This window comes from Pristiophorus japonicus, chromosome 9 (genome assembly GCF_044704955.1).
Source record: "Pristiophorus japonicus isolate sPriJap1 chromosome 9, sPriJap1.hap1, whole genome shotgun sequence".
NCBI lineage: Eukaryota > Metazoa > Chordata > Chondrichthyes > Pristiophoridae > Pristiophorus > Pristiophorus japonicus.
Window position 1 is genome coordinate 119021953 of NC_091985.1, and position 13228 is coordinate 119035180.

The following is a 13228-nucleotide window of genomic DNA, read 5'->3' on the forward strand; positions in this document are numbered from 1 at the left end:
GCCAACCCGAGAATGAACCATTTATCTCGACTGTTTTCTGTTCGTTAGCCAATCCTCTCTCCATGCTAATATATTACCCCCAACACTGAACTTTTATCTTGTACAGTAACCTTTTATGTGTCACCTTGTCAAATGCCTTCTGGAAGTCCAAATACACCACACCCACTGGTTCCCCATTATCCACCTTGTTCGTTAACATCCTCGAAGAATTCTAGCAAATTTGCTGCTGCCCGACCTCGGGACCCCAACCTCCACGGTGGCTGGGCCCTGTCCACCGACCTCCTGGACGGAGCCGGCAACCCAAACAGCTCCTCGGAGAGCAACCCCCCACCCCTCCACCCACGGCCTTTTCTGACGTTCCGAAATCTGGAAATACCCTAACTTGTCCTCATGTATTTCGGATGTCAGAAACACGTTATGAAGTCCAGGAAAACCGGCTCGGCCTCGGTCCCGAGGTTGGCGGATTCGGGATGCTCCACTGTAATTGCCTTGGAGGCAGTTCAGAGAAGGTTCGTTAGGTTGATTCCGGAGAGGAGTGGGTTGACTTATGAGGAAAGGTTGAGTAGGTTGGGCCTCTATGCATTGGAATTTAGAAGAATGAGAGGTGATCTTATCGAAAAGTATGATTATGAGGGGGCTTGACAGGGTGGATGCAGAGAGGATGTTTCCATTGATTGGGGAAACTAGAACTAGGGGGCATAATCTTAGAATAAGGGCCGCCCATTTAAAACTGAGATGAGGAGGAATTTCTTCTGAGGGTTGTAAATCTGTGGAAGCTGGGTCATTGAATAAATTTAAGGCAGAGATGGATAGTTTCTTAACCGATAAGAGAATAAGGGAGCGGGCAGAGAAGTGGACATGAGTCCATGATCGGATCAGCCATGATCGTATTAAATAACGGAGCAGGTTTGAGGGGCCCTATGGCCTACTCCTGCTCCTATTTCTTATGTTCTTATGTTCAGTGAAATTATAGCATCCCCAGTCAAGTAAGGACCACTGCAGCATTGGTTTGTGATAATTTCTGGTGGAAGCAAGAAAATAGCATTCTAGAGAATGATGTCTTTCCTTAGCCCTCTATAGTTTAAATGCTTTTCTAGTGGGTTGGGATGTCCACCTCCAGGAGAATCTGGTCCAAGGCAGAGTATGTAGGTGGCAGTCCAGCTGGCATATCCACTCCCTTGAACTGAGGTTTGTAGATTTGATGGAGTCATTTCTAAAATTCCTTTTATTTAAAAAAAAAAAAAATCATTCCTGGGACGTGGGTGTCATTGGCAAGGCCAGTATTTATTGCCCATCCCTAATTGTCCTTGAGAAGGTGGTGGTGAGCTGCTGCCTGGAACTGCAGCGGTCCTTGTGGGAAGGTGCTTCCACAGTGCTGTTGGGAGGGAGTTCCAGGACTTTGACTTGGTGATAATGAAGGAACGGCATACATTGCCGTCAGGATGGTGTGTGACTTGGAAAAGGTTAAGAAAGGTCCGTGCATGTCTAGATGGACAATACTGCTTTGTTCTCTATTTAAACAAGCGAAGATATACTTGCTTTTGGCCGTGCCTTGGTGCAGTTTACTTGGCTTTTGGTGTCTCAACCAGAAAATAGCACTTTCTGCCCAATATTTGACAGAAATATACAAGAATACTGCAGCCACTCTCAGCCGTTTCAGCATGCATCTTCGCAAGTGGAAAATTTATCCGGAGAACATTCAGTAAATATTCCAAGATTTAGGGATACTTGGACATGGACATATTTACCCCTCTGGGCAACAATCAGCTTCCATGCATTTGTTCCAAGATGAAAGCAAAGCGAACTTAGAAGTTGGATGATCTTTAAATTTCATGCATAATGAGGTTGCTCGATACCTTTCTCTTTTTCCCTGCTCCCATGTTTCAGAAATCGTGATTATGAATACACATGTAGGCCATGATGGACATGATTCTCAGTCATTCTATCCCTTGCCCTGAAATCTCTCACTCCCCGACACACAGGATCTGATGTTTCAGCTAGTGTCTTTTACCCAAATCCAGGAATGTTCCACTCTGCTTGGTTATTGAGAAATGGCAATGAATGTAAAGAACCTGTCCCTCTCAGTAGTAATACTCTAGTGGGCTCTCAAAGGACATTGACTAACAAAGGTTATAGTATCAAAAAGATTTTGCGGCAGGGTTGTGGGGCTGAAGGAGATGACAGAGCTAGGGAGGGGCAAGGATGAGAATTTTGAAATTGAGGTGTTGCTTAACCAGGAGCCAATGTAGGTCAGCGAGAACAAGGGTGATGGGTGAACGGGACTTGGTGCGAGTTAGGACATGGGCAGCCGATTTTTGGATGACCTCAAGTTTACGTAGGATAGAACTTGAGAAGCCAGCCAGAAGTGCGTTGGAGTAGTCACGTCTAGAGGTATCAAAGGTATGGATGAGGGTTTCAGCAGCGGATGAGCAATGACCAGCAATGTTACGGAGGTGGAAATAGGCGGTCTTAGTCATGCCACGGATATGTGCTTGGAAGCTAATTTCCGGGTCAAATAGGACACCAAGGTTGCGAGCTGTCTGGTTCAGCCTCAAACAGATGCTAGGGAGAGGGATGGAGTCGTTGGCTAGGGAACGGAGTTTGTAGTGAGGTCCGAAGACAATGGCTTCGGTCTTCCCAATATTTAATTGGAGAAAATTTCTGCTCATCCAGTACTGGATGTCTGACGAGCAGTGCGTTAATTTAGAGACCGTGGGGTGGTCAGAGAAGTGGTGGTGAGGTAGAGCTGGGTGTAGTCAGCATACATGTGGAAACTGATGCCATGATTTCGGATTATGTCGCCAAGGGGCAACATATAGATGAGAACTAGGAGGAGGCCAAGGAAAGATCCTTTGGGGATACCAGAGGTAACGATGGGGGAGTGGGAAGAGAAGCCATTGTGGGTGATTCTCTGGCTCCGATTAGATAGATAAGAATGTGTAACCAGGCGAGTGCAGTCGCACCCAGCTGGACGATGGTGGAGAGGCGTTGGAGGAGGTGGAGTGGTCAACCACGTCAAAGGCTGCAGACAGGTCGGGAGGGACGAGGAGGGATAGGATTTTGTGGAAATTATGCCCAGCTGGACCTCTGTTAATCCCAAATTAGGATGGTAATCTAGATTTACAAACATTATTGAATATTTTTGTTTGAACCAATGAGTTCATATGATTTTAAAATTCGGTAAGATTATTAGTAGCATCAGCAGGTGAATTGTGCGTCTTCATTAGAGACCAACCCCATAATGTGTAGTTCTCTGGATAGTTCTTAGGACGAGATCACTGTCTGTCATTTTTAGCAATTACCGGATTGCCTAGATGCTCGCAGAGCTCAAAAGCTTTATCAAGTACACCGAACACTACCATAACTCCAGCCAGTTATTCATTTACTACGGAACAAAGATCCTTGGTAAGTCTTTGAACAACTAAAGTTTAATTAAATGGATGGTTGAATGCATGCTCTATTCCCATCTCATGGCTGTTCCTGCCCTGTATAAAAGGCATCGAGTAACAAGACAGGTTTGCCTAATGTGATTCTCCAGGACCAATAGAATTCTTGCGGTGTTAAGAGTGCTTGCATTCTAAGAATAAAGATCAATCAAAGTAACTAATCTGTCTATACCCAACCTATACAAGGAGACAACCTGCAAGTGGCTGATGGGTGCATGGGAAATCCCAACTTGACTTGCTTTCTCTTCTCACTCTTCATTTTTGTGTGGGAATTAGAGTTGCATACTATTCCACCAGCACATTGATCAGTGTACCATCTGAGCCACTTCACCTAGCTGTTTTTCCAGCTACTTCACCATATTACAGTAATCACACCCAGCACAGGCGAGAAGTTTTTTTTTCATTTTGATGTGACTGTTCTTCTCGAATTTTGTAAGATCACGAGATAAAACCTTGAGATTGACTTTCATTACTGATGTTTTATGATCTCCATTTGCTTCATTGCTTGAGTGATTGAAGGAGATGTATTTTGACTGCATCGTCCACACCATTCTTTAGAAATTTCTCTTGCATTCAGTCACTGATGAGAGAAATAATTTCTGCTGCTGGTGAGTGTGAGCAATGGAAAACAGTAGTCATGTAATATGTATAGTAGATATAGCTGGGAGACAGCAGGAGTTTAAAAACTACTTTAAATGCTGGAAATCTGAAACAAAAACTCAAAATGCAGGAAACACGCAGCCGGTCAGTCAGCATCAGTGGAGAAAAGCGACAATTCAATGTTTTGGGTGTGGATCTGTCTGCATCCAAAATGATTGTAATACCACGAAGACTCAGCGATTGAAGAAGGCAGCTCACCACCACCTTCTCAAGGGCAGTTCGGGATGGGCAATAAATGCTGACGTTGATGGTGACACCCACATCCCATTAATTTCTTTAAATACCTCTATCCAGCTCTTATTTTTTTAGTTTTGAAGAAAAATCTGCATCTGAATCGTTGCATTGTCTGTCCTCTCCACAGATGCTAATTGACCATCTGCATGTTTCCAGCAATTTATGTTTTTGTTTTAGAAGTCAGGAATTAGAGTTGCCGAAAGGGTTCCTATTCCAAAACGATGTGTAATATGCCCCCAGGTATTTTGAGAAGGGGTTGTGAAGAACTTTTTCCATCAGTTTTCTTAATCTCCCTTTTCTTGCACCTCAGCCAAGTGACCATCATTCATGTATTAGTCTTGACACTGAGTGGCAACGATTCAATTGTAAAGGGCATCACAACTGAACCCATACACACACACACACACACACACACACACACACACACACACACACACCCAGCAAAGGTTACTGCATAATGACGAGGAGCAGGAATCTTGATTTTTTCCCCCACAGAGTTACTGTGCCCTGATTGAAATCAGTTAACTCACTACCAACCAGGAGCAGAACCTACCACTTTTTTTTGGTCTGACGACTCATGGACAGGGACTTCACCTGGAGTTGTTTACTGAGCTGGCTCCTTCATCACTGCTTTCGAGAGCAGTATCTTAGTTTAACATATTGTAAACTTTTTTTGAGAGTCAAACATTATGGATAATTGCAGTAGAGTTAAGAAATACTCAACAAAACTATCTGCTTTGATATTCATTTTGCAGCTGAAGACATTTTTTTCCTATTGTCACACTTTAGAGTAATGTAATGTAATGTTTTCTTTTCTCCCTAGGAACACGTCCCGCCTGTCCAGTTTGACTGGAGTAGCAGTGGCCTTACTAATCCTCTTGATGGTACGTCCCTGCGTAGAGCCTCTAGCACCAGAGTTAGAGTTAAGAAATCTACCAAGTTCAGACAAACTTCTCTCTGCTAATTATTTTTTCTTTCCATTTCTTTCTCACTGGAAATCCAGGCTTCCTTTTAGCCTTGCTTTGCTAACCTGTACTGGTCTTAATTGCATAAGTACATCTACACAAATATAAATGGTAATAGGTGAGCATTAGAAGGCTAATAGTGCACCCCTAAGTCTACTGGCTGGCTTTCACAATTTATTAACTTTTTCACTCGATTATAATAACGTACAAAACGACACAATATTGATGTACTAAATTGTATGACCTAAAACAGCTGATTTTGTAATTGCATTAACGATCAGTGTTATCTCAAGTTTTGAAGTGTTATTTCCTGTTAACAGCCTCATATTTTAAGGTGGAGAGCTGCAATATTTATTCAGTTTTTAAAAATAACTTTTGCCTACCTCAAAGGCAGTGCATTTTTTAGATGTATAGAAAAGCTCAATTAATTAACTGAACAAAGGCAATTTCAATGATACATTTCTAGCATTGCACTAAATTGTAATTTATAATATATTAAATTTATTCTAACTGCAGAAAGTGCAGTGTTAACTTATCAAATCTTTGAAATTAACATGTCAGAATTTGTTTCATGTCCCTAGGATACTCCTATTTTATGATCTACATTTCTTTTTAATTGCGCAGCTGCCCAAGCAATGATTTATGATTACATTTACTGTAACGAATGGAATAAGACTACTAACTAATTTGATAAAAATGTTGATTGCTTTTGAATGTTGCATGATACTCGACATCAGTTATAGTATCTAGCACACTTAAGCTAACGAGCTTTCTGTGCGTGTATTGTATTTATTATAAAATATAATTTAAAAAAGCATGCTAACATTCGGCTTGACTTTACATATGAAGTTCATCTGAAATTGGCACTGTGCTTTTAACCCTTTGAATACTGAATTTCATAGGTTGTCTATGACCAACTATATGACAACTGACATTTTATAAGTTTCTAAGTATTGTGTAGCTGAACATATAGATCCGTGAAATCTTAAATTAGTATATTGAGTATGTTAGCATATGAGAAATTATTTTATTAGCCTTCCTGCAGTACTCCAAGGGTTAATCATGTGCATCAGATCAAAGCCCAGTCCCACAAATTCCTTGTCTACCATAGAAGGGAAGCCTGGATGAGCGCCTCTATTGTTTTGGTGTCCATTAACTACTCCAGTCAAATCTTCCTGCTTACTTTTACAATTGATTCTTTGTGTTTGTAACTTGTTTGTCAACCTCTCATATAAAGTAGAAAATAATTTTCCTTTTTTTAAAATGAAAATTCTTTGTCAACTATATCGTTGGAGAAAGGGCATTCCTTCATCTTTTTTAACAACAAAATTAAGTGTGTATTACCTGTGTATTGTAAATAATATTGATTGTAAAGCTGCTTGACTTGTTAACTTATTTAGCTATTGGCTTATTAATCCTAAAACTATTTTGGATGCTTATGTTTAAAGTATGTAGTAATGATAACCTGCATGTTGAAGTTTGTGTCTTGCCCCCTTCTTACACATCAACCCCTCCCCCTGGCTTATCCTCTGTATGACTGCCTACCAACATGGTTACTGAATCTCAAGCTAACGGAGGTTCCACTGTTCTGAACCTCGATTTCTTTGGGCCCGTGGATGACACTAGCTCTAGCAACAGTACCACAATTCCAGGTCAGCAGAATGTCTTAACTGCAGCCTGTTGTACTTCTAATATTGTGGTGACATGACTTTTCTCCCATGAACAAAACTATGTTCGTCTGATTGACATCAGAACCTTCTTATTTAAGGCAACAATATCTTTCTTCCAACTTAAAAAGTAGAATGATTTAAAGTGCTGCTAGTTTTCAAATCAAAACCTACATAATATTTTCTGCAGTCATTTTATCTAAAAGAATAGTGTTTAGCTCTTTGTACATGTTTGTGTGTGTTGCAATATTTTCATGCAGCTAAAGTCCAATCACTCTGGAAATGTATTTCATGTAAGACTAATGAAATTGGATAAACTTAGCTTTCTTTCAAATCTGTGGGAAATTTGTGTTCTCGTTATATGGATGATGCTGGCTAGGTCACATTTATTGCCCATCCTCAGTTGTCCTGAAAAGATGATCATGGGCTTTCTCCTTGAACTGCTGCAATTCTTGTTGTGAAGGTGCTTCCACAGTAGTGTTAGGTAGGGAATTCCAGGATGCTGATAAAACATCTAAGGATTGTGGATATCTGTCCAAGTCAGGATGGTATGTGACTTGGGAGAGAATTTGGCAGGTAATGGTGGTCGCCAGGCATTGCTATTCTTGTCCTTGGTGGTAGAGATCAATGGTGAGGGATTTGCTGTCGAAGTAACCTTGATGAGTTGCTGCATTGTATCCTGTAGACCATACATACTGCAGCCACAGTGACGGAGGAGGGTGAATACTGAGTCCAGTGGCAGGCGCACCGATCAAGCAAACTGCTCTGTCCTGGATGGTGACGAGCTTCTTGAGTGTTGTTGTGGCTGCACCTATCCAGGCGAGTGGTGAGTATTTCATCACATTCCTGACTTGAGCCTTTTAGATGGTGGAGGGGTCAGGTGGTGTGCCACTCATTGCACATTACCCAACCATTGCCGGTTCTTGGTACCATGGCGTGCATACGGCCGATTCATTTCAGGTTCTGGTCACTGGTAACCTGCCAAGATGTTGATGGTGCCATTGAAAGTCTACGGTGAGATGGCTGGGCTTTCTCTTATTGACCTAGACATTATCCAGCAGCTAAGTGGCGTGAATGTTATCTCTCACTTATTAGCCCAAGCCTAGATATTATCTAGGTCCTACTGTAGGCTGGTATGAGTTGCTTCATTATCGGGGGAGTTGTGAATGGAGCTGAACACAGTAATTGTCAGCGAACAGCCCCACTCCTGACCTTATGACAGTGGAAAGGTCATTGATAAAGCAGCTGAAGATGGGTGATCTGAGGATGTTTTCCCGAGGAACTCCTGTAATGTCCAGGGACTCTGATAACTGATCTTTGACAAACACAACCATCTTCCTTTGTGTTAAGTATGTCTCAGCAACTGGAGGGTTTCCCTTTGAACTCCTCCCCCCTCCACCCCACCCCATTGACCAACTTTGCTCAGCCTCCTTGGGTCATATTGAGTCAAATGCTCTCTTGATGCTGAAGACTGTCTGGATCAAGGCTGTGATGAGATCTGCAATGGTTCTGGTGGTACTGAGCATCAGTGAATGGTTATTGCTGAGTTTGTGTTGCTTGATGACAATATTAATTACTTCTTCCACCACTTGACTGATGTTTGAGAAGGGCTGATAGGGCACTAATCAGCCAGGATAGAATTATGGTATTTTGTGGATAGGACATATATGGACAATCTTTCACATTGTCTGGTAGATGCCAGTCTCCTAGCTGTACTGCAATAGCTTGGCTAGGGAGAGCAGCTAGCTCTGGTGCACAGGTCTACAGCACCATAGTCAGGACATTGAGGGCCCATAACCGTTGCTGTGTCCAGTATATTGAGCAGCTTATTGCCAGGTGAACCAAAATGGCTGAACACAGCAGGAGGCCAAATAGGATCATCACTTGGCGCTTTTGGCTGGATGCTTGAAAATACTTCAGCCTTGTCTCTTGTATTTGCATCTTGATTTGAGAATGGGGATGTTCATAGAGCCTCCTACTGTTAGTTGCCTGGTTTTCTACCACTATTTGTGACTGGACATTGCAGGGCTACAGAGCATTCCTCTGATCTGTTGGTTATGGGACTACATAGCTCTGTCTATAGCCTGCTGTTTTTGTGTTTAGCATGCAGGTAGTCTTTTGTAATAGCTTCATAGCTGATTCAAGATGCTGCTCATGGCAGTCTCTTTTGCACTTTGCATTGAACATGTGGCCTCTCTACTCCCATCGTCTCAATCACAGCTAATGCCATCTCTGATTACTTTTCTGTATCCCTCTCCACTCGTGACTGCTAAGAAATCCACATCAGAATTTCTATTTGATGAATGTACACACACTCTCTTTGGGGCACATCCAGCCCCTTTAATTCTTAATGTATCTTGTAATTTTGGCTGCTAAATAGATTTTGTTCCCCCGTTCCCTTTTTGAGACGCTGTGTGCAGTAATGTTGTACCCGTCTGCTTTAAGGAAAACTGAGAGCACACATCTAATCTTTTATTCTACTTTGGCATCTTGGAATTTCAATACACAGTGGTTTCATGGGAAGTCATGTGTCACACCTCTGTTTGCCACAACTTGCGGATTTGTATGGCTCTGCTTGCATGTAATAGTTTTCTTTATTATTTTACAAACCTCTGCACTGGTTGCTTTATCTTTAGATATACAGTCCCCACCACTTCTAGTGGGCGCGTTTGTGCAAACACGATTTTCCTGCTATACGTGATGGCCGGTATGGCAGCACTAATAACATTTAAAATTATTTACCCAGTACATTTCCTTTCAATTAAGATTATTTGAGTTAAATTCTAGTACTATTTTGTAAGGCATTTCTTACTGTCAATTCTTAACCTGCCGATGACTACAAGAAAGTCAATTTGTATTTTCAACGACTGCAGCACTGTTTTGCTTAAAAACATCTAAAGAAAGAAGAGATATTCCTGCATTTATGTAGTGACTTGTCAGTTTATCGGAATGTCTCAGCGCTTTTCAGTGAATTTGTTTAAGTATTGGCTCTCATCTGGACTATTACCAAAAAACTGGAAGCCTAAAGGAAGTGAATTCTGCCTCAAGGCTCTTTTATTACATTCAATGCACCTGATGTGCGCGTGGTGCGATCTAATGAGCAAACACAGTTGCTTCTGCCCAAAATAAAGGGGGCTCTCGGGACGCTGTAACCGACAACTCTGACACTGACGTTAATGTATTAATGTTAATGGTTATCACATTTTGACCGATAAAAGTGACTGACAGTTTTAAATATGGACGTTTCAAATGCTGGGGACTGTTGTTCAAAGAAAAGGGCTTCCTTTTGTGCAATGCTGCAATGCTTGGCTTGCAGCATTCAGTTCAATGGCTTGCAATAATAGTGGTGGTTTATCATCACTTCTATAGGGCTGTAACAAAGCAGGGTCTTGAAGTTGCTTAATTGCCACAACCGTGAAATCTCCAAGCCTCAGAGCACCCTTCTTAATCCAGATATTTACATGGAAGAAGTGGGGTGGGAGGATGACCATGAGGGAAGTAATCCTGGGGTTGGAAGATATTGGACAGTGATAATCCAGTGTAAACTGAGATTGGGTTTAGAAACTGATCTTTCAGCTTTGACGTCCTGCAGAATGGAAAAAAGCCTTAAAGCTTTGTTACAGCTCTAGTTGGTGGTCATAATATTCTGTAAACATCTGTGGGGAAGATATGAGTTATGTATAAAATAAGTGTTGAAATGAAGTGCATTCAGATACTTCAAAGTCGTGGGCAATGATGTCAGTATAGCAATATTTACATGTTTTTAAAATTCAACCTTTTATGTTAAAGGAATGTTTCTTCATAAATAAGCACACAATGTCTGAAGTTACTATCATAGGGCTCAATTTTGGTCAGGAGTTGCTCCGTTTTTTTTTGGAGTAACTTGATTTTTCTGGCGTATCTTAAAAATCCCCATTTTGCACATTTAGTTTGCGCCAGTGTAAGTGAGTTAGTTACGATTTTTTTAGTTTAGTTTTTTTTTCTCAAAAGGGGGCGTTACCAGCCACTTAGGCCAGTTTTGGCCATTTAGGCAACTTTGGCCAGCTAACAGTTACTCCTAATCTACTTAGGCTAGCGTACGTGGCCACTTTAGAAAACCCTTGTGGAGAGTTAAGAAATCAGTGCAGGTAGGTACATCGGAGGCCATTCGACCTGGGATAGGGGCGGGCAGGAGAACTGATGGTGCTCCTACCTGGATGATTTCTATCAGTTCTCCTGTCTGCCCCTAGCCCTGGCCGAGTGAGTTTCAAAAGCCCCTAAAATTTAATTTGGTCACTAATAAAGAAACTTAATGACTAAAGAATGTGAATAAGATCAATCAGCTATACAGGACATCATATGACAAACTTCGTAAAGTTAATTTACTACACAACAGAAGCATTCATGGAAGCTTAAACTACAAAAATAAAAGAAGTGGAGAGGACCTGCACCTAAAGTGCCAAGCCTTACAAACCACCAAACCTTGCAAACAAAAAGTTTTAAGAATTAAATAACAAATAAAAAATTGAAGTAAGTCCTACCTTCATGGCCCGTGAAGGTAGCTAGTCTGTAATGAATTATTTCTAGTGGTGCTATGTACAAATGGTGAATTTATATCAGTCACGGGTCTACTGCCTGCTGTACACCAGTCTTTCAGTATCTTCCTTGTGCTGCTTTGAAATTTTAGAGTCCTTTCTCATGGGCACTAGAAGTCCTCATTCATTCTGGGCTGGGGCGGCACGACAACGGCCGAAAAAAGTGGTGGGCCAAAATTGAGCCTATCGTGTTTAGGAAACATAGTCCAATATAATTACTTAGTACAAAGTGGCAAATTGATAAATTGGTCTTCAGTACCGAAACAAAATGTGGATTTTTTTAACAAAATTATGTGTTCATCTTTATTTCTGGTTTCTTTGCAGTGCTTGGTTTAAGGGAATATTATATGATAGTAAATTAGAAGTTTGAGTAATTTCACTAAACCAGCTCACTATCGCTATCACTTAGTCATTCCCCATGTGTGAATATAAACAGTGAGTGCTGGCAGTTTATATGCACATGGGGAGCATTAGTCAAGCCAGATTTTCTTCTTGACTATTTCACCAGCAGGTAACAAATCAGTAGCAGTAACTGGCTGTGTTTTTCACCCCTCTTCTGCCCAGTATGGAGATAAATTGTAACTACCCACAACCACCCTCAGTTGAAACCAATAACTCACCAGTGACCTGGATTGAACTGAGGACCTTTTTGCTCTGTATTGCTGATTGCCATGTAATCTAATACATTTATGCACTGCGTCTTCAAGGGACCAAAGCCACTAACTGCTTTAAGGAGATGGTTGTAATATTTACCATTAAATACAGGAGCGGGGGAGTCTGTCCCCTTTTGTACTTGTATCACCAACTGTTTCTAAAACCTGAATGAGAGATACTGATTGACACTTTTCTATTCTGTTCAATCAAAGCAAATATCAATTATAAAACAAAATCAAAAGATGCTCAAAAGTTTATTTCTAGCTCCCTATGCCTTTTAGTTAACTGGCTTCTCAAAACATAATGCCTGGTGGCTCGAAATTATCTCGCCAAACGAACTAATGGCTGCAATCGGGTGAATGGAAAGCCTCCACTCAACATATGTTTTTTCTTCACTGCTGATAAAATTACAGAATATCTAGCGACTGGAACTAGATATTTACTTTAAAAGTTAGTTGTGATTTAGATTTTTCTCTTTATGGATATTAATGAATGGCAAAAGCCAAGATTCCTTCACATTTCAGTGTGTGTTATGCTGGAAGAGAGCCCTCAGACTGATTTTAAAGCTTTCTGTTTTAGTTAGTTCCCAGTTCCTATTCCAACATAAAACAAGTTTAGTACATTCACTATTAATCATCTTAAAATGTGACTGTTTCTAAACTTCAGTAGACTAGTCTGTAATGAATTATTTCTAGTGGTGCTATGTACAAATGGTGAATTCATATCAGTCACGGGTCTACTGCCTGCTGTACACCAGTCTTTCAGTATCTTCCTTGTGCTGCTTTGAAATTTTAGAGTCCTTTCTCATGGGCACTACAAGTCCTCATTCATTCTGGATCTATGCCAGCAGTTACATTAAAAAAAACATACACACATCCTACTAGACTGGGCTAGAATTGTCTAGTTTGATTACAGTTCAGGTAAGGAAATTTTATGGAGGGAGAAAGTTCAATAACATTTTTTTATTAAGGTTGTAAATTCAATCTTCCTCGTGGTTCCTTGAAGCATTTCTAATTTTAGTTTGCTGA

General features: G+C 41.0%; 1 protein-coding gene across 5 annotated transcripts in view; it reads left to right on the forward strand.

The window, feature by feature from the left end:
• LOC139273194 (aftiphilin-like) overlaps nt 1–13228 on the forward strand; it is a 74143-nt gene that overhangs the window by 51069 nt on the left and 9846 nt on the right. For 2 of the 5 annotated variants that reach the window (XM_070889769.1, XM_070889770.1), the window contains exon 7: nt 5164–5224. The exons of 1 other annotated variant lie outside the window; for it this stretch is intronic. In XM_070889769.1, coding sequence (XP_070745870.1) covers nt 5164–5224 — 61 coding nt within the window. Of the gene's footprint in view, nt 1–3295; nt 3406–5163; nt 5227–6873; nt 7031–13228 lie in introns of those variants that run through there. 2 more of the 5 variants (XM_070889771.1, XM_070889772.1) reach the window with 2 other exon arrangements.